The following is a 21,747-nucleotide window of genomic DNA, read 5'->3' on the forward strand; positions in this document are numbered from 1 at the left end:
TTTTGGAGCTGAATCTTCATCACCCAATCTTTCACCCTTTACTTGCTTTCCACTTTAATCAAAATGCTTTCTTCATGAAAATAAAAGATGAACAGAACCTTCCCTTTATAATTACACTGTATACACTCAATATTTTTAATACCTATTTAGAAACTAATATCGTCTCGTCTGGTTTGGACAATCATTTTGTGGTTAACATTGGTGGACTAATTATAAGGGAAAATAGTTGTGGGGTTCGAGATTTATGATTGTTTGTGGGAAATTTGAACGAAGTTCACATATTATGGTATTTCATTAACCAACAAGAACTTTTGTGAAATTTGAAAGAAAATGATCAAATCTTTAAAGACACTATCCCGATTAAATATTTAAAGAACTTAATTTTTTCATACACCTGTTTGATGAATGATTGACTCAAAAATGGTTTAAATGGTAGATGGTGATGTATCGATCAAGAAGGAATTGTTTGATTAATGAACTAAACTTTTATTATTGATTGTGACCATCCTTATTATCTAAAGGTGCTCAAAATAATTACCAAAATAGGAGTTTTGAGTCTAATTCAAATTTTGAACGTTAAATAACCCTTTCCCTCCCTCAAACACACCATGGTGAGGATTTAGGAAGATTAGGAAAAGGATTATGGTCAAAACAATGGAGTTTTCAGTTTTAAGGATTAGAGTTAAATAACCCTACGAACTATCTATTTATCTTTTCATAATCCTACAAATTCCTACTTATCTTTTTATAACCTTATAAATTTTCCTACTTCATTTGATACTACACTCATAACTCTTTCCTCAAACACATGTTATAAAAATACCATAATTATAACCTTTCCTCCAAATGCATATTATCATAATACTACAACATAGTTTTTTCCCGAACACATATTATCATAAACACTAACATCTATATTCCTTCTCCCAAACACATATTACCATAACACTACCAATCAAAACTATAACTTCAAACACATATTATCATAACACTAGAATGATTATAATCTTAGGATTATCATAATTATTTTTTCTTACACAGTCATTCCCTCCCCCAAACACAATATTTTAAATTTTGGTTGCGAGAAGAGAAGGGTATTTGTGTAACTTTCAGGTAAATAGGATTAGGTGATAGCTACCTATTAGCAACTTAACATTCTTTAGAGATTCCTTGGCTTTATCTCTACGATGTCAACTTAGGAACAAAATTGGGGTTTTTTCTTTTCTTTTTCTATTTAACCCTAATCCCTAATTTCCCTCTCTTCATTCCCTTCTTCCAAATTGCCTCTTCATTTTCTTACAATTTTTTTTGGATATGGCTTCCGTTGATTCGCCATTGGAACTCGGGTCCGACTCAGGTGTAGTTTCTGTCTGTATCAATGATATTCTGACCGACGATGAGCTCCGATCCATTCTGGATAAGATTGGCAGGGACAAAGATAAGGAGATTTTTGGGTTAGTTTGCAAGAGATGGTTGCGAGTTCAAAGCAACGAGAGGAAGAAGCTCTCAGCTCGGGCGGGTCCTCACCTGCTTCGCAAAATGGCCTCCAGGTTCTCACGTCTATTGGAATTGGATCTCTCTCAGTCTACTTCTCGATCTTTTTATCCGGGTGTTACTGATTCTGATCTTACTGTCGTCGCTAATGGTTTTCAGTACTTGATAGTCCTCAATCTTCAATACTGCAAAAGTAATTCACTTTCACCAACTTTTTATGTTTCTGCTTCAGCAATAATGTTTGTGTTCGATAAGTTTTACATTTTGGGTTTTGAAGTAGACATTTAGTTAGATGAGTTTTAGGAGATTTGAAGAAATAAGACAAGGGTCGGTTTTGTTTTAAGTTCTTATTGAACTTAGTCCGATGAGTTAGTTGGATTTATGCATTTTTATGATGAATTTCGCTAGAGAAATTAGTTTACACTGTCTCTGCAATGAGTAAGATTGTGGTATGAATATGTAGATGCAATAATCTATTCAAGTACTTAAAATTTGGTTAAAAAACGACTTGGTAAAGTTGGTTTGGTATATTTCTTTTTGATTCGTATGTTCGATTGATGTCTTGATTGTTCTTTTCATCTATGTTTGCAGGCATAAGTGATTCTGGATTAGCGGCAATCGGAAGTGGTCTTTCTAAACTACAGTCGTTAGACGTGTCCTATTGCAGGAAGTTGACTGACAAGGGATTCTCAGCTGTTGCAGAAGGATGTCGCGACATAAGAAACTTGAATCTCGCCGGCTGCAAACTGGTTACGGATGGACTATTGAAAACTCTTTCTAAAAACTGTCACAGTTTAGAAGAATTGGGTCTACATGGCTGCACTAATATAACTGACTCAGGATTAAGAGAACTTGTCAAAGGGTGTCAGAAGATTGAGATTTTAGATGTTAATAAATGCAGCAATGTTGGGGACGTTGGTGTATCTAGCGTTTCGAAGGCGTGTTCATCCTCTCTTAAGACGTTTAAGTTGTTGGATTGCTATAAAATTAAAGATGACTCCATCTTGTCACTGGCTGAGTTCTGCAATAATCTTGAGACTCTTATTATAGGTGGATGTAGGGACATCTCTGATGAATCTATTCAAAAGCTTGCACTGGCATGTAAAAGTAATCTCAGAACTTTGCGTATGGACTGGTGTTTGAACATAACTGACTCTTCATTAAGCTGCATATTCACCCACTGTAGCAATCTGGAGGCTCTTGACATCGGTTGCTGTGAAGAGGTGACGGATGCCGCTTTCCATAGTTTGGGAAGTGATGGTATTGAGGTGAATTTGAAGGTTTTGAAGATTAGTAACTGCCCGAAGATAACATTAGCCACAATAAGTATTCTTGTAGACAGTTGTAATTCTCTTGAATATCTGGATGTGAGGTCTTGCCCTCATATTACCAAGGCTGGATGTGATGAGGCTGGATTGCAGTTTCCTGCATCTTGCAAAGTGAATTTTGCGGGAAGTTTATGTGAACCTGATCTTTATCTTTGAGACCTAATATCAGCAATCTTGCAACAATTTATCCCCGAGTCTTTCAGGAAGCATTTTTCGATTGCTTCATAGGGTATGCAACCTTCAGTCACAAATCCTGTTTATAAGCATTGTAATGTTACCTTTTGGAGGAATACCATCATAATTTATAGTGTAGAGTTTGCACGTAGATCGTTGATGTACATTTCATTTGCCTTTTCTTCTTCTCTCTTCTTTCAACATTATTCATATGTTGGAAATTTGTTGCCATAGGTTGGATATTAATAATATTGTTTGTCGTTATTGTACAAATCTGTCGCTCTCGACCATCTGAATTATGATGATTTATTTCTAAAGAATTAAGCTTGGTTTCTTTTGCTTGATCCTCACTTGAAGAGGTCTTTTTAACTTCTCTGAAGCGGGAAAATTTTAGGTTAGGAACTTCTTCATATTACTTCCATTTATTTATTACTTTCTTTAGTGGTAGCATTTAGTGATAATGTGTCGTCTATGAAGTAAAGCTAATGTACCATTTGATGAAGTGTCAAAGTATGAATGATAGAAGTGTGCATACCACGATAGTACAAAAAATCTTTCCTTATGAACCTACGCAGATGTCAAAATGGTCTACAAGATTCTTGAAGTTTCTTGAGCAAAATGAAGAGCTTTCTTCAAAACCATTCCTAGGAAAGGTAAAACCAACCAATTCATATTATGCCTGACGATTCAGTTATTTTAGTAAATGAGTTGCACAATTGATAATATTTAAAAGTAAAAGATCAGTACAGGCACCTCGTGACCATGGGTCTATGTCCGATGAGGTTGTAGGAGCTTCATACATCGAAAAATCAAAGTGTCACTCAGTCCCTAGAAATGAGATCTCGCGAAATTTCTTTGGGGACTTTCATGAGTTTATCGTTTAAAGGAAAACAATCAGTTGCACAAACTAGCATTCAACATTCCCATGGTTCAAAGCACCTTGGTTGGTGTATCTGCATAATTATAATATATGCTTTTTTTGTTGCTTTAGTGTGAATGAGTTGTGTATTTTATCATAATAGTGTAGGATTGATCCAATCTTAATCTTAAGAAGCATGGATACGAGATACGAATACGACATGAAACGGATACTGCGACATACTATATTTTAAAAATTAAAATTTAGGACACGACATGACAAGAATATTCATTTTTAAAATTTTTATAGTAAAAGAAAATTCATAGCAAATGAATTTATGTATTTATATACTTAGCTTGATGTATTTCACACTAAAAAATTATTACTATTCTCATAAATGTTTATTTAGTCTACTCAAGCGTGTTCTATACAAGCGTCCAATAAGTGTGCACCAAGTGTCAGAAGTATCCAAGTGTCCGACATGGACACACTAGCCCAATTAAAGTGTTTGTGCTTCATAGATGATCAAACTAAACGGAGTTAAAAATATCTGATCCCCTGGTATGAGTTAAGAGTTGTCATAACCTTTACAATGTCTTGAACTTTCCTGGACAACACTTTCTTTGGGCCTCTTCAGGCCAATCTTCTGAATCCACAGAGACACCATTTTGTATGAACTTAAAAGCTTTCTCATGATTCAAAAAACCCATAAACCAGAAGTCAAAATCATCCACAGTCACCACTTGAATGTATTTCTTTGCTGGATTGTTTACATTGTTTCTTTGGTTAACTCTCTTCACTTTGTTCACGGGGATCATAACCTGATGGGATAAACAATATTATAGAAAACAACAACTTGGTTAGCAACCAGGAAGAAAGAGACATAGTGAGGGCAATTGTCAAATGTAAATGTTGTAAGAAAGGAAATATTAATTACTTTGTAAAATATTTTGCCAATTTCTCCATGTGGAGAAGAAATGATGATTGGTCTGTCACTGCAGAAAGCAACTACATGGGTGGAAACAAAGATGAGACCTGCTATAGGACCTGCTGTTGTTGACAAATAACAATGTGCAGAATTCAATAACTTGTCTCCGTGTTCGAGATTGAACATCTTGTGGAATATATTCTCACTTCCTCCAAACTGTAAAAGTTTTGTCCCCAACCACAGCTTCCCCTTCACCGTTTTGGCTATGTTCGGCGACAGTTTAACTGCATGTCATCATTCCATTGCAACCGTCAAGCATTTTTAATCCCTCGAATCAAGTATATTTATACATTGTTATCAATGCAGGAAGAATCAAGGCCAATCTCTATCTACGTGGGAAGAGATAAATAGTGCTTTCGGTTTCTCTAGTTGAATCATGTTTAGATCGACGGAGGGATTTCGAGATATTATGCATTGGATTTATAGAAAACAAGACGAGAAACAGAAGTTTCTAGAAAACAAAGAGGACAATTCAATCCAATCCATCATTTCATGATCATAGTCAGACAGGAAAGAAGAAGAAAGCAATTTATGTTTACCATGTTCAAGGATTCCATTAACAAAGCTGTAACCTCTTCTTCCAAGCTCTCTGATCATTGAACTTGATGACCTACAGACAACAAGCTTCTTTCTTCAGAGGAGAGAGAGAGAGAGAGAGAGAGAGAGATGGAGCATTGGATATTAAAGAAAACAAACAAAATCTTGGGGTCTCATTCATAGAATCAAAGTGACAAATAATGACGGAAAACATGAGAGAAACAAAACGTTTTGTTTTTTTTCTTCTTTTGGTTTTGGTTTCATTACGTGGATTACAGTCATGAAGATGTTGGAATTCTCATTGTTGATTTTGTAACATTCAAATAAAAAAAAAAAAAAAATCATTCAACCTGTCTGTAGTTTTGAATGAGGTGTGAGTGAATAGGATAGCATCTTATACAACAGAAAGAGCGACAACAAAACTCACAAACAAAAATAATTCAATTATAGAATGAATTGTTGGATGATATGAAATACACCAGTTACGTTACCTATTAACAACCAAAACGAGCAACTCGATTGACATATAATGTGATCAAAAAGTTCAGTAATTCGAATTTTCCTAAAAAAAGCTAGAAAACCAATACCTACTAGAGATTTAAAGCTTATCTATATTTTTATTTACGAAAAGTTGATATATACTCCTTATGGTTGAGATTATATCCATTAGAAATACTAAACTAATAATTGTGTATCCATCTACATCTTTTGTTGGAATTTTATTTTAAAATATAGTTGATATGTAATCTTTACATGCATAAACACATGTAAATGAAGAGAGATGCAAGAATATCAAATGGGTAGAAGTAGGGTTCAATTGTTTGGTTATTTTTCTTGCTACTTTGCTAAGTTTTGAAAGAATTATATATAATTTTATTTAGGTTAGGTCCCTAACAATCGATATAAAGTGATTGATTCCTAAAAAGTTTAAGGTTTTAATTGATATTTTTTTCATTTTTGTTGCTAATTTTATAAACTAAATTATTATAATTGAAATTCTACTCGTTTTGACCGTACCTTCTAATTAATGTCTTAGAGATCTTTTTAATTAGGTTTCATACCGGTTTGAAAATAGGATACTCGAGAATAATACTATGTTTGAGAATGAAAGATGATTGTATTTGATTATGGGTGAAAAATGGTATGAGAAATTATTTATGGACAAAAGATAGGTTTGAATTTAATTATGAAATTGAGGCATGAAAGTCTGATGTAATTTCAATAGGTTAATTAATTAAACAATAAATACTATTCCATATATCGATAAAAATTAATTAATTACAATCCATAGTAATTTTAAATATAAAAACTTGAAAATGGAGTAATTAAAATTAACTCATTAATACATACTTCATCATGTTTGTAATTAATTAAGTTTAGGGAAATGGGATGGATATCACTTTAAAAATATAATATAGCAATTTTAACACATTCTTTTACAATTTTGCAAATGTGATTAATTTTTTATTTTTCCATTAAACTACTATTTAATGACTTATTTATCTTCCTCGTTTTACCGTCCTCCTCTTCTTTCACTTTTTAAGGTCCTAATTATTTTTTTATTCTTATACTATAAATATTATTTATTCTTTGTCTAAATCTTAATTTTAAAATATCAATAGTACAATAATTGCAATATGAAATATAATATAATGGTTATTGATCGGAGTAATTTAACTTTATTTGTGATTTTTTTTTTTTACTTTCTTCGATGTGTATTTTGAGTTGAATCTGATTTCAAATGATTTTGTTTTATTTTTTTACATTAATTTTCTGGTTTTACTTTATCTCAGTTTCGTATATCAGTATTGTCATATACTTATATTATATGTATTAGTTGATTAATATACTTATTACGTGATTTTCATTTTTTCAAATTTTATGCAATTCATTAGAGTATTATTAAGTATATGAGTGATATAACTCAGTGTATCATTATCAAGTATATCAATAATATATTGTTAAAGCATATCAGTAAAGTGAATCATTATCAAGTATATGAATCAAGTTTATAAATGTATATCAATAATATATCAATTGTATAAATAGGACTTCAAGCATATCAAATGTATTTAATCAATCAATTGTATTAGTGAAGAAGACTAAATGTATTTGCAATATATCAGGTGTATCAAACATATTTTAGTAGTGTTTTAGGTGTGTATCAAAAGGTATCGAGTGTATCAAAGAGCATCAGGTGCATCAAGTGTATCAATCAAATGTACCGGGTGTATCAAGAAGTATCATGTATATTAAGAGATGTATTAAGTGTATCAGACGTGTATAAGATGTATTAAATGTATATTAATAACGAGGGCATTTGTGACATTCTATCTCTTGATGTGTGGGCTGAACTTCGTTTTTGCCATTTTCACAAATAATAAAATGTGTGTGCTATAGACTTAATTATTATAACTTATTTTGCTATTTTTGGAAGTGACCTATGTTTAAGATAAGTAATTTTAAATTCATATAATTGATATGAGAAAATATATTTTAATAACAAATGTATTATGAAAGAGTGAAAAATGAGATAAAAATATGATATATAAATAAATAATACCAAAAAAGTTTTATAAATATGATAGATTGATAATGAATGAAGTACTCTAAATTAATTGCATTAAATAATTAGGTGAGTATAAATAATCAATAATGATTATATATATTCCTAATAAAAAGATCAAATTAAAATTAATTTTTATAAATAATTGCTTGATTATAAAAACAATAACATAATCAATTATTATTTCTAAAAAAATTGAACTTTTACTAATTAAATATATTTAAGATATTTGTTAGAGAAATTAAAAAAACTAATTAATTAATAATTTGTGTAAAAATGTAATTGAATATACTAATAAATTTTTATTCTAAAAATAAGTTAAAGTAAAAATTTCAAAAGATTATTATTAATTTATTAAAAGATATTAAATTAATATTAATTTATTAACTATATTCTCGATTAAATTATATATCAAATGAAAAATAGATGAAAAGGGGTAAAAAGAAAACCCACTATTTTGAAAAGGGACGAAAGAAAAAATTATTGTTAGTAGAAAATAAAGATGTCTGTGAATAACTTATTTTTGTAGAAGAAAGGTTAAAGACATATGATTGTGCTCATTTCCCCATGAAAAAAACCCTAATATAAATATTACTGGAGAATTATAAAAAATAACAAATTTAACAAAATATTTACTATATATATATAGTAAAATTTCAGATTCTATCACTAATGAATATTGATAAACAGTGATAAATAAAATCTAAAATTTTACTATAACTTAAGTTTATAAATATTTTAATTTATTTTTTTATTTTTAAAAACAGCTCGATACTATTTTTAAAAATACCTTAAAACTAATTAATAAACATTGTGATATTCCAAATGTTTTAAAGTTTTTTCATTCAATAGGATAAAATAATTATTTCAAATCTTTAACTTTCCATAAAAAAGTCTTTTCTTCTCTTTTTAAAAACAATTAATTAACGAACATAAGATGTTTTGATTAATATTCCAAGAAATAATAAATATTTTTTTAAAATGATCAATATCTTTTAAATTAGTTTAACATTGTAAATATTAGAGCTACGTAAGAAATTGCATAAAAAATGTGAAAACTACTCTAAATTATAAAACTTCTAAAAATATTTATAAACCTAACGAAATATTATAGTTTATTTGTTATAGAACCTCCAACATAAATATACTGTGATATTTTACTTCATTATTGTAAATAATTTAGTTTGTTTTGCTATATTTAAAGATAACCTTAATAAGTAATAAAATAGAAAAAATGAATAATCATCCCATAAGTTTAAAAATAAATAGGTCATATTATAAAATATAATTATATATAATAAACATAGATATGTATAATGTTACCAATTAATTATTATTAATTCTATATATACCACAATTAAGATCGATTGTCTTCTCTATTTCGTATATTCTCAATTATTCTCCGTGTTGCTTATTTGTTACCATTTCATAATAGGTTGCATGTTGCATTGTGCATTACTTTTCACCGGTATATTATACTTTAGGGCTAAACAAAGCACAAAAAAACGAATATTCGTGATTAAACCAACGAGCAATTTACTTTTTTTTTACGTGATTATAAAACTTTTGAGATTAGTATTAATTTATTACAAAATATATTCACAAAAAGGCATAATAATTTAATTTAATAGTTCTTCACGTGTGTTAATTCGTGGATGAAAAATAAACTAAATTAAAGTCTTATACTTATCCTCACACAAAAGCAAATTAACCCTTAACCTTTTAGAATGGGTCATGATTCAATAAAGTTCATTCCTAAAAAAAGTATATGAATAGTTTTAATAAATTATGGATAGATTAATAGAAAATTAAAGAGAACACATCAACTTTTAACTTAGTTTGAAATTAATGGGTGAGAGAAAGTGGTTAACAAAGCCTTTATTCATACCTTTTAGATAAAATTAAACACATTATTCTTGCCGCCTTTAGATATTTAATCGACAAATTAAAGAGTTATTCATTTTAAGTTGGTTGTTTGTCAAATAAAAAAGTAAATTATGTTTTTAGATATACTTAGTTAAAGCTTAATCTTGACTTTAAACTATCTATCGTATGCTTGTTAACGCTAACATTGGACTTAGGAAGTTGCTCTTCTATTTGCTTTGTAAGTACCTTTTATTTAATTAGTTCACACATATCTATATCTATATCTTATATACATATATATGAAGTGATTATAAGAAAGATCAATTCTAAAATGTCGAAAAGTTTTTTATTTTTGGCTAATATAGCGCCTAAGATTTGATAGTGTTAATCCTAAAAGTTAGTCCATGTATAAAATTCAAACCCTAAGTTTATCTAGTCAAGAACAATAAATCTATATTCAAATCAATGCATGTCAAATGTAATTAGATTTACTTCTCTCAATTAGGACTAGGACTTTATATTATACCAACTCTAGCTAGTCTTGCATGTAATTAGATAATAAGAAATATATATATATTTAGATTATTCTTTTGCATGCTAATTAGAGAAAGGTAACAGTACAACATGGCCTAATTAACTTCATATATATATATACATATATAGGTCCCAATGTCGTAGAACCTTGTAATTGAAAAGAAAAGATAAAAATGTTAAAGAAAAACATAATGTAATAAGGTAATTGGTGAGGAGAGATCACTTGTTATAAAGAAAAATAAAAAAAAAAGAAGAAAAAAAAACCATTCTTCTCTGATATAAAGCTTTATATGTGGAGATCAGAGTCAGAAATAATCTTTTATATATACATATATATAAATATTAAAAAATGTATGTAGCTTCCTTTGTATCATTCAATTAAAATCAAGGCTGAGGTGTGACTGAGAAGGCAAAGATAGGGTCCAAGCTGCTTCTGCCTTAAGGCATAAGAAAAGATAAAACGAAAAACAAAAGCTAAAATCAAGAAAAAGGGCCTATTTGAATTTTAACCTTTAATTAATTAAGAGTTATTAATTTATTAATGGAAGAAAAAAACCTAGTGCTTTTTTATGCTTAGTGGATTTCCACATCAAATTAATCCCTTTTCCCACCTCACCTCCCAATAATAATATAACTTTTTTCCACTGTGTAAATTCAATTACATATTTGAAACATATATATATGCATGCATTGCATGGTTTTCATGGAGCTTCTTGTTAGCATATCAATGCATAATATTATTCATAAACCACAAAAAAGAATTAGGAAGGAAACTTCTTGTTTCCTTTTTCCCATTTCTTTCCAAAAATGATGTTTGAGATCAAAATGGAAAGGTTTGATGGAGACTTAATTAGGGGTTGTGGTAAAAAGCTAATGTAATTGATTTAATATTTCTATTGTATTTGTTTTCAACATTTAGTTACAAATTTAAAGATGAAAATTATTATAAATATATAAATTATATATACACATAAACTTTAATTAAAATGGTTAACAAACCAAAAACGAGATTATTCGGTTTAGTTTTAAATGTAACTATAATTTCATCGATATTTTTACGTTTGATATCGTCAAGAGAAGTGATTAATCTCGACTATAATCATTGTGTCTAAACATCGTTATTATGTAGAGATAAATTCTATTTGTAAAATTAACATCTCAAAATTTTGTTTAACATAAATATTTTAAACCTTCAATGTTGTAACTTCAAAATCAATAATATTTAAATTTGTTTGGTATGTAAAAATTTGTTTTTATTTTGAGCATGTCACATCAATTTTAGCTTGCAGAAAAATCATTTTAGATTGACCTGTTTATACACATCTTTACCTAAAATGTTGGCTTGATTTGCAATGATTGCCCTTTTCTAATTACTTAATTATTTTTTGTATTGGTAAGACATAAAATTTTTGTATTGTAAATTTAATTTGTACTACAAATATATATATAGCATACAAAAATCAAAATAATGTATTTCTAGCAATAATTTTTTCCAACCATAATCTACTATCTATTTTCTAATCAAATTACAAATATTAGATTGTGTGAATCTATCATTAGATCACTTAAACTAATTTTTGGTAATATTCATAGAATTAATTTTCATTATTCATTCATAATTATGACTATGGTATTTGAGAGAAAAAAAGTGTATTTTGGAATAATAATATAATAAAATTAAGAATAAAATAGAATTTTTGTCATTAAACATAGAATTTGTACAAAACTTTCAACTTTTGTTGACATTTCATCTTATGATGATCCTCAACTTCCACTCCACACATCTCAATACAATAATCTATTTTATAAGTTGGATTTTTTGAAGACAAATTTAAAATAATATTGAATTTGCTTCAAAAAAATTGTGCTAATTAAATTTACCACGTTATACATATCTTCAATTACCAAATAATTAATAATCGTTTTCTTTTTCTCTAAGCTTGAGAAGAAAGTGCTTCTTGAAGACAATTGAATGACTTGTGATAGTTCAAAAATCCCATGAACCAAAACTCATAGTTGTCCACTGTCACTATCTCCATATACTTCTCCGATGGATTCTTCACATTTTCACTTTGGAAAACTCTTGTTATTTTCCCTAGGGGAATTGTAACCTGAAAGAAATACATTTATTTTTGGAAACATTAGTATATGAGGGAAAAAAAAGAGAACTAAATTAAATTGAAAAAGAAGAAGGGGTTTAAATTTAATTACTTTATAGTGAATTCTGATATGATCTCCATTTGGGGAAGCGATTTTGATGGATTTGTCACTACAAAAAGCAATTTTATGAGTGGAAATGAAGAGAAGACCAGGTAAAGGACCAGCTGTTGTTGATAAATAGCATTGTGAAACCTTCAAAAGCTTCTCTTCTTCGCTCATTGAAAATAATTTCTTGTAGATTTTCCTTACCCCACCAACTCTCAATATTCTTGCTCCTAAGCTCAACTTTCCCTTCACTGTTTCTGATATCTTGGCTCCTAATTTCACTGCAAAATTAAACCTCAAAATCATCACAAATACGCTCTGTAAACATCGTCTTAGTTTCATGTGGCATGATCAAGTTCAAATTTTAAATTCAAATTGTAGATGAAAAGATTCTTGAATTGATATAAAAGACTTACCGTGTTCTCGAAGCGCATGAATGATATTATCTGTTTTTTTTCCATTTTTATTGAGTCTATTCAAGATACAATCCTTTCCATTATCTGCAACAATAATTCAAAAACCAAATCATTCAGCAAACTAATATTCAAACATTCAACAACTTTTAACAACAGTACTTTTTCCTTCTTCTTATAAGGTCTTACATTTCTTAATTGATTGAGATCCATCGTCTGAAGAAGATATATGGAGATATTTTGAGGGATCACCCAACAATCTAGCTCTTGCAAGACCCAATGACTTCATTTGAATTCCAAGAACAATTTGCTCTTGAATTGTAGTCTTCATTTTTCTTTCAAATCGAAGAAGAAAAAATATTAAGCAGAGAGAAAATAACTCGAGAGAGAGAGAGAGAGTAGGTTTGTGAATTTGTGTTGGGATGAAGGAACTGAGTTGATGTATTTAAGAGAGGAAGAAGTCTGAAGAAGTTTGAAGAAGGGTGGCTTTTAGTGTTATGAAGCTTTTTACTTTTGATTTGTCTGACTCATCTCTTGCTCATCATCAACTATATCAGACAAGGAAACCAATATTTTAGATAAACATATTTAAAAAGATTTCCCTTTTTTATTTTTATTTTTATTGTATTTTATTTATTTATTTCCTTGTGAAGAAAACTCAACAAAACCAACTAAACATCAACTGTCTATGATCATTTCAGAAAGTTATATATATATATATATATATATATATATATATATATATATATATATATATATATAAAATTTATAAAAGCAATCAATGGCTTAAAGCATAAGAATTGGGATTTGTTTGAACAACAATATATACTTTTCAACCCATTTTTTCCCCAAAGTTTGGTTTTTAAAAATTGGTTTGTTTATTTAGTTTTCTTTTTCTAAGTTTCATGTTTATTTTCTATGTTTAAGGTCTTTACACTTTGAAAGTGTATTTCTGATTTATTTTTTTTTCAAAAAATTATTTTGAATTTATTAAAGTTTTAGAAGTTCTAGGGTTAAGGGTTTTTTTAGTACTTAGTGGGGGATTATTTCTAACAACACAAACCCTCTTGGAATATATATGTATATCAATTAAAGTTGTAGTTTGTTTGGCATTTGTGTTCTAAACATTTGGATGAATGTATTATTTTTCTACTAGCCAATATATCTATACTTATGTAGTATTTAGATAACTGATACACATGTGACTTGAACACATGTCAATGTACCATGTACGTATATACAATAAAGTTTGGTGATCAAAGAGTCATACTAAAGTTGTAATTGAGCAATAACTTTATAATTTATAAATCTAAATGTATTATGCAAACTGTAAATTCACAATTGTAATAACGATTTTGTGTATCCCTAGTTAACCAACCATTTGATATTGAAACACACAAGGAAGAAGAAGAAAAATAAGGTTTAAGAAAAATATAGGTTTTGACAAATATATATATATATATATGAACAAAACTAATCATGATCATTGCTTACATAAACAAATTCAAATTGCGATGTTATGTAAGCAATGATCATGGATTGCATTTCCTATTTTTTCCCTTCATCATAAGGAAAAGTTTGGTTATATATGTGATGATATCATATGCAACTTTGAGAGCTGGCAGATGGAAGCTTTAATTTTTTATGTCACCCATAAAGATTTTGATCATAAGATTTATTTTAATTTTAAAGATAATATATGGGGAAAATTGAAATAATTCAAAAGAGAGAGAGAGAGAGAGAGAGAGAGATTAACTAAAGGCAATGGATGAGTCAAATGAACCACCAAATCACATGCCTTTGTCAAAACTTTTCTTTAAGGATATAATAGATATACACATTGTGTGTTTTGTGTGAAAGTGGTTGCCCATTACGTCAACTTTTATAATTCACCTTCTATTCTATTATCTCTGCTGCTTCTGCCTTTGTCTCTTCCATGCATTGGGCTGCCACCACTCAAAGGGATAGAGCCTCCAAAATTAATTCCCCACCCTTCTTGGCGGTGGTGTGGATGTTTTTCAATTCAACGACCAATATATTAAATCATCAATGAACTAAGAAAATTAAGGTCTTGATTTGTAATTCATTGTTTTGTTCTTTTCTCTTTTGAAACTTAAGTTTCTGTATATCTGTTGGAGTTGCTGAAAGCAAGGTCCAAAGCCTACAAGCTGTGGACCAAGCCGCCATAAGGTACTTAGCGGAGGCATAGGAATAATTCAATACTTCCCAGAACAGAAATGTTGGTGCATTACAAATTTGGGTCAATTAGATGAATATATACCATTGAAAAATAATCGAGTTAGGTTTATATTGACATTTTATAACAACCTTAAGCATCAGAAACATTACTGACACCCACCGTCATACATGAAATTATAATGCATGCTGAAAGACAAACCTATAAATAACCTCATTCGACCTCCCAAAAAAAGAAGAGTAAGTAGTCACTAAAGGAGAGACCTAACCTTATTTATTTAATCGTGTGCGCGTTTAGCTAAATTAGTAGTCACTTGTATATTATACGACTATCTTAAGTATCAAAGTGTAATAAGTTCAGTGCCACTCCAATGTAAGAATCTCTTATATATAGATTAACTCGAAGAATATCCCGACTAAACAAAGAAGAGATGCAGGTTTGTTACGTTGGTTAAAACGATCAAAAATCGTATCCACACCCAAACTTGATGCACCCTAAATTTGAGCACCAACAAAATACACATCACATTTCATCTTTTAAGTTCTTTGCTTCGTTTTTTATTTCTACCCATGTTTCTTTTTAATACCCATAATGTGTCAAACCCACCCATTTACAAATATATATATATATATATATATATATATATATATATTGACAAGTCAATAAATCACCCTTCAGTATTATATCTCAAAAATCAAAACACTTTCCTCACTTATCGGTTTTGATTTACCTCGAGTTCAAAACCTCTTATTTTAATATCATGTTAATCAAATCAAAATTATCAATAAAATAAAATACTTAAGTTTGTGGATTAAGATAAATTAATATTATTTTCATATCAAATACTCTAACCCTCTCTATGTCCTCTCATCATCAAGCAAAAACATGCCAAATCTAACAAAATTTTGAACAATTAGTATAATAATCTCAGTTTTTTCGAACACGGTAATATATTACTAAAATTTGTATTTTTTGTTTTTTTTAAAATTAAGCCCATGATATTACTTTCATCCATGTTTTTTAAATTTGGTTGAGAATACTCGGCCTTTGTATTTAAGAAATATGCAAATTAATGCAAAGTATGAAAAAGAAATAGACTTCATTTTCAACAACATCATAATAATAAAAGAAACAAAATGGTTACCAAATAAGACCTAAATTTATTATTTATTCTACACTTAAGTTTTACTTTGAGCAATAGACCCCACTAATAATATAAGCCACCGATAGACTTATATCATTCATATAATAATGAATAGATTTTTTTTTTGAAAGAAATACATAAAATTAATATTTCATTTAATTATTGCCAAATTATATTCTCTGTGTCAAGTGAGTAATATTCTTTTATTTTTCTTTTTTTAAAAAGTATCTTTTGATATTTTGGTTTCTGTGTGATTAATTAGGTAATTAAATACACAAATATTGGTAGAACATGCATCTAAGACACATTAAGAACATGAAAATAATAATAAAAAAAAAATAAAGGGAAAGCAAAAACCCATATTTTGTTTGGTTGAATTTAATCATCAATCATCAATCGCCGACATGCATGGAAGTGGGGCTCTGTCCATGCAAATGCATGCATATTATTTCTTTCTTTTATTTCTACCCATTATCCCTTATCTTATATTAGAGAGATTATATGATCTACCGACTTTATAAAATCTCGATTGTTCGTTTTTTTCGTATATTTATTGAAAAACTTTATCTTACGAATTCAATACTCCAAACACAAATTAGTTTCTAACATCAACGTATCAAACTCTAGATTTCATAACTCAATTGAATGTTGTTTGAAAATTTTAGTAAATTAGATTATTAATCGTCACAAAAGTGGATATGCCTCAAAATTCAAAGCTTAAAATATCAATATCGATATAAAAGTCTTAATTTTATGAAAAGTATCACATGATAATATTGAAAAAATACCATCTTGTGAAATAAAATTTTATAAGACAAAAAAAAAAAAAGTTTAAATTTGAAATTAATATATTTATTGCATATTATATTTATTTTTATATTTAATTTATAGATTTCTTATGACATTAATGAAATTATTGACTCATATTTTTTTTGGTTGATATCAGCTGTGTAGAAATGTGAATGAAAACTCTACACTGATATGAAACTTATAAGGCTCTTCAAATGTAGATTAAAAATTTGTATATGTTTAATAGTTACTAAAGATATAAATTTAAAGTAATTTTTTTAACTCATACCTTTAAAGTAATTTTTTTTAACTCAATTGATATTTATATGTAAGACAGATCAACACATAGATATGTTGTTCAAATCTACAATCTTAAATCATTTTTTTCAATTTAAAAGGTAACTCATTTTTTTCAATTTAAAAGGTAGAGTTAGGATTCCTTTTTCCCTTTCTAAAGTAAGGATTTTGTGAGATTTTATATCTTTTAATTTCATAAGGTGGTTTGAACCTTTTGAGGGCATCACACCTTTTTGCCAACGAAGAATTGATAAAGAAAGATTACCTAAAACAATAAAATTAATTAAATAAATTAGTCAAATCAACCACCAAAATCTCACTTCCTAAAGTATTGATATAATTAATGATATGTGTTAAGGAGGTGTCCACCAAATAAAAATGTTTAGACGTACTATAGACTCAATGTATCATTTTTAAAAAATAATATAATTAATTATATACGTGTACCTATAACTTTAGAATTCGAAAAATAGATTAAACTATAACTTTAGAATTCAAAAAATAGATTAAATTATAAATGGGTATATAGTCTATGTATTTATAGATCCACTAAACTAACAATCAAATTGGAAGATACACAAATAAATAAACAATTGAAGGGATGAATGATCAAATTATCAACTCAAGAGATGATCAAGTGAGTGTCAACAACCATGAAATCAGAAATTTCTGCAGGTTGATAAGGGATTTTCAAACAAACCCATTGTTATACTTAAAAGCCCCATTGGATGCTTTTTAAATTTTTTTAAAAATGGAACATATAACTTTGTGAAATGGTCAGAAAACAGTTGATGATTAGTTGGTTTTGTTAAGCTTTTTTATGAAGAGAGAAAAGAATAAAAGGGAAATCCTAATTAAGTTTAATTAACCTAAAACATGCATGGGGTTTCCTTTATATATGCTTATTCAATACAAGTTGATGTTGAGGCAGAGATGACTCATAGCTGACCAGATTAAAAAGCAAAAGCTATTTTGATTTTATATTCACATACCAAACTTCTTCTTTCCCTTTTATAAATACATTAACTCTCATAATTCAATCATCCCACCAAAACTCACACCCTAAATCTCTCTAATTTTCTATCTTTTCTTTTGATTTGAAAGAAAAAATGAAAACTACAATTCAAGAACATATGTTGGGATTTCAAATGTCATTGGCTCTGTCACGAGCTAGATCTTTGGGTCATTCTTCAAAGCATCTTCATGTATCTTCTTCAGACGATAGAATATCTCAATCGTCTATAAAAAAATGTAAGAGCTATATATATATATATAAGAACATAAAACGATTTCTTTTTATTTTGGTTGAATATATATAAAATAGTTTGCTAACTAAATTTGGTTTTTGAGTTGCTTGTAGATAATGGAAAAGATTGTATCTTGAAAAGGCTAAACAAAAATGGAAAGAAAACGGACAATATCATTCATGCACTCCGAGAACATGGTAAGTCTTCTTTTATAGATATCACCGATCTAGTAGTACATTATGCAAAGTGTAATTAATTTTGATGATTTGAGGTTGAATTTTGCAGTGAAATTAGGAGCCAAGATATCAGAAACAGTGAAGGGAAAGTTGAGCTTAGGAGCAAGAATATTGAGAGTTGGTGGGGTAAGGAAAATCTACAAGAAATTATTTTCAATGAGCGAAGAAGAGAAGCTTTTGAAGGTTTCACAATGCTATTTATCAACAACAGCTGGTCCTTTACCTGGTCTTCTCTTCATTTCCACTCATAAAATTGCTTTTTGTAGTGATAAATCCATCAAAATCGCTTCCCCAAATGGAGATCATATCAGAATTCACTATAAAGTAAGTCTCTAATTTATATATATATACACACTCAAATACCTGATCAGTTTTTAATTTGGTTAATTAAAATTTTCATTAGTACTGATGAAGGTTAATTAATGTTTGCATTACAGGTTGTGATTCCAAAGGAGAAGGTGATGAGAGTAAATGAAAGCGAGAATGTAAAGAAAACATCAGAAAGATACATACAAATAGAGACATTGGATAACTTTGAATTTTGGTTTATGGGATTTCTAAATTATCAATCAACTTTCAACTCTCTTCAGGAAGTAGCTAGATGATGGGAAATTATATGTGTATATATAGAAATATTGAGTTTTTGTATATTCTAATTCAATCTAATGAGAAAATTCAATCCTTTTTTCTCTTGAAATATTTTTGAATCCTGTCAAGTGTCGAATAATAGTTTAATTTAGCATATTGTTTAAGTTTAGTCAAATTTGATGAAATTAAAAGGTTAGAGAAGATTTTATTCTTTCATAGGGTAAACTGAGTTCAATAGTTTCTCTTATATATAAAGGTGTGTTTGGAGCAAGAATAACTATCTTTAAGACTATAATAATTCATACGATCTTGAGATGTTAAATACTATTTTTTTTACTTCCAATTAGCTACAACTAACCCCTATTTCAAAGCTTTTATTTTCTGTCATAATTTTTATTATTCTACATTTATAATTATTTTTATCTTCAGCTAGAATATTTACTATTTCTTTCTGATTTCATACTAAAATAATTCACAACCCAACTTAAAATAACCTATAGGACTATAATAACCAACTTCTTGCTCTAAATGCCCTAAAAAAATAATTAACTTTAGAATATAGTATTATATATGGACGGAGAAGACTAAATTGTTTCTAGTACAGACCAAACCAAAAGTGTATCTTATGTTTCAAAGAGATGGTGTGAGTTATTCACGTTTTATTTGATATGGTTTAGAGAGAAAAATTGAAAGCTAAGTATATGTAATGGTAATAAAGTATATCAATGTAATTCCATAGAATCATTATGTTTGGATAATGGTAGATGAAAAAACACATAAGCCAAAATGAAGGAACAAGAAAATTATTGAAGATGCAAAAAGGCCCATAACATGAGTGATTCAATACATTTAGTTTCCTATATATATATCCACTCATCTTGGTACTTCTTTTTTTATCAAACAAAATTAAACTAGTTTCTGCATGTAAAGTGATGATATCAAAACATACGTCTAGATCCTTATATATATAATCTTAAACAAACAAACAAAAAAAGAGAGAATGATTTTGCTATATATATATGTTGAAAAATGAGATTTAAAATATAACATGTGATATATGGATTTATATTAAACGATGATGATCGGAGCATACCAATAAAGGGCTATGGAGAGACAAACAAACTTTGTTTTATCCCAGCTAAAATATCCATCGAAGTAACACACCTTTAAGAAAAGAAAGATAGAAAAAGATTACCAAACATAATTTTGTTACGTCTTCTTTCAAAAAAATTAAAATATAATCAACTTTCCTTATCTCTATGTTTCAATCAAAATTCCCAAGTTATTATCTGTCACAGCACTGATCTAAAGAAAAATTATAAAGTATATGCATCACATACAATAACTTTAGAGCTGGCAAACTTTATTACTTTCTGTATATGGTCAGCAATGATATATTAAGAGATTTTGAATAATGAGGAAAAAGAAAAGAAAAGAAAAGAACAGTGGATGAGTCAAAATAAAAGGCCAAATCTCATTATATGTTTTTTGTCGAAATTACATTCTAAAAAGGGGAATATATATATATGAAAGTGCTTTGGGAATAATGTCAAAATTCCAACTTCTTTCCTAGGTGATGTTTAGAAGGTTTATATATATAGTCCAGTTCGTGTTTGGTATTTAAAAACGTAAGAATAGATTCAATATATTCTAATATCAACTACCATATTGTGATAATTGTTTGTGGAGTTATAGTATTTGCAGAAGTTATCACATCCTCAAGGCGCAAATGCATGATTTAATACAACAAATATAATGGGTCATACTATTGTTCGTGGTGAATCATTTGACCTTGGAAAAAGGAGTAGGTTGTGGGTAGAAACGAAGTTATTAGTATTTTGAAAAAGAATTCAGTGAGTTAACTGACACACAGTGTTTTCATTTTAATTAAGTTAATGAGAAATGTTAATCACTTGTTTACGACTATGCAGGAAACAGATGCAGTTAGAGCCATGAAGTTGGAGTACTTATCCAACGACTTATCACCAACATCAATTGATGCACAAGCATTTAGAAATATTAAAAATCTTAAATTGCTTATCCTTAGAAATATAACATTTTCTTCAGGTATGTTTGAGTATAGTCTTAATAAGTTCAAGTGGATTTTATCTAGATTTGGAATTAAATTTTTGGTGAAAGATGGGCTTGTTGGACTAGACATGCAGCATTCTTGCATCAAACATTTGGGGAATAGATTTGAGGTAAATTAAAGTTGGTAGTTTGTGAGCCAGATTTTTCCAGAAATATTATTTATTATGACGTACTTTCTTTTTTCATACTGTGTT

At 28.6% G+C, this 21,747-nt stretch overlaps 4 protein-coding genes across 4 annotated transcripts; 2 read left to right on the forward strand and 2 right to left on the reverse strand.

Annotated features, from left to right (window-relative positions):
* Nucleotides 1-1,195: 1,195 nt before the first annotated feature.
* On the forward strand, nt 1,196-3,324 carry LOC101215058 (F-box/LRR-repeat protein 2). The gene is made up of 2 exons (XM_004147059.3): nt 1,196-1,687; nt 2,086-3,324. Exons 1-2 carry the CDS (start codon nt 1,315-1,317, stop codon nt 2,976-2,978), a joined length of 1,266 nt encoding a protein of 421 aa, XP_004147107.1. The 5' UTR covers nt 1,196-1,314; the 3' UTR covers nt 2,979-3,324.
* An 850-nt stretch (nt 3,325-4,174) lies between these two features.
* Nucleotides 4,175-5,692, reverse strand: LOC101221866 (GEM-like protein 4). Its single transcript, XM_004147086.3, has 3 exons — nt 5,383-5,692; nt 4,793-5,067; nt 4,175-4,676 (listed from the first exon to the last, which is right to left on the reverse strand). Exons 1-3 carry the CDS (start codon nt 5,438-5,440, stop codon nt 4,443-4,445), a joined length of 567 nt encoding a protein of 188 aa, XP_004147134.1. The 5' UTR covers nt 5,441-5,692; the 3' UTR covers nt 4,175-4,442.
* Nucleotides 5,693-12,018: 6,326 nt separating this feature from the next.
* LOC105435549 (GEM-like protein 7) lies at nt 12,019-13,402 on the reverse strand. Its single transcript, XM_011657198.2, has 4 exons — nt 13,154-13,402; nt 12,968-13,051; nt 12,558-12,832; nt 12,019-12,457 (listed from the first exon to the last, which is right to left on the reverse strand). Exons 1-4 carry the CDS (start codon nt 13,293-13,295, stop codon nt 12,281-12,283), a joined length of 678 nt encoding a protein of 225 aa, XP_011655500.1. The 5' UTR covers nt 13,296-13,402; the 3' UTR covers nt 12,019-12,280.
* A 5,046-nt stretch (nt 13,403-18,448) lies between these two features.
* On the forward strand, nt 18,449-19,571 carry LOC105435548 (GEM-like protein 4). Its single transcript, XM_011657197.2, has 4 exons — nt 18,449-18,642; nt 18,752-18,835; nt 18,924-19,198; nt 19,312-19,571. The coding sequence occupies exons 1-4, from the start codon at nt 18,501-18,503 to the stop codon at nt 19,477-19,479; spliced, it is 669 nt and encodes a 222-aa protein (XP_011655499.1). The 5' UTR covers nt 18,449-18,500; the 3' UTR covers nt 19,480-19,571.
* Nucleotides 19,572-21,747: the final 2,176 nt, after the last annotated feature.

The sequence above is a fragment of the Cucumis sativus genome, chromosome 5 (genome assembly GCF_000004075.3).
Source record: "Cucumis sativus cultivar 9930 chromosome 5, Cucumber_9930_V3, whole genome shotgun sequence".
Classification (NCBI taxonomy): Eukaryota; Viridiplantae; Streptophyta; class Magnoliopsida; order Cucurbitales; family Cucurbitaceae; genus Cucumis; species Cucumis sativus.

Coding starts and splice junctions, on each gene's coding strand:
- LOC105435549 (XM_011657198.2), bottom strand. CDS start 13,295: ATGAAGACTACAATTCAAGAGCAAATTGTTCTTGGAATTCAAATGAAG. Junction 12,833..12,967: donor TCATGCGCTTCGAGAACACG/GTAAGTCTTTTA, acceptor TTAATTTTGCAG/TGAAATTAGGAGCCAAGATA. Junction 12,458..12,557: donor ATATCAGAATTCACTATAAA/GTAATTAAATTT, acceptor TATTTCTTTCAG/GTTACAATTCCCCTAGGGAA.
- LOC101215058 (XM_004147059.3), top strand. CDS start 1,315: ATGGCTTCCGTTGATTCGCCATTGGAACTCGGGTCCGACTCAGGTGTA. Junction 1,688..2,085: donor CAATCTTCAATACTGCAAAA/GTAATTCACTTT, acceptor CTATGTTTGCAG/GCATAAGTGATTCTGGATTA.
- LOC105435548 (XM_011657197.2), top strand. CDS start 18,501: ATGAAAACTACAATTCAAGAACATATGTTGGGATTTCAAATGTCATTG. Junction 18,836..18,923: donor TCATGCACTCCGAGAACATG/GTAAGTCTTCTT, acceptor TGAATTTTGCAG/TGAAATTAGGAGCCAAGATA. Junction 19,199..19,311: donor ATATCAGAATTCACTATAAA/GTAAGTCTCTAA, acceptor TTTGCATTACAG/GTTGTGATTCCAAAGGAGAA.
- LOC101221866 (XM_004147086.3), bottom strand. CDS start 5,440: ATGATCAGAGAGCTTGGAAGAAGAGGTTACAGCTTTGTTAATGGAATC. Junction 5,068..5,382: donor TAATGGAATCCTTGAACATG/GTAAACATAAAT, acceptor GATGACATGCAG/TTAAACTGTCGCCGAACATA. Junction 4,677..4,792: donor TTGGCAAAATATTTTACAAA/GTAATTAATATT, acceptor TTATCCCATCAG/GTTATGATCCCCGTGAACAA.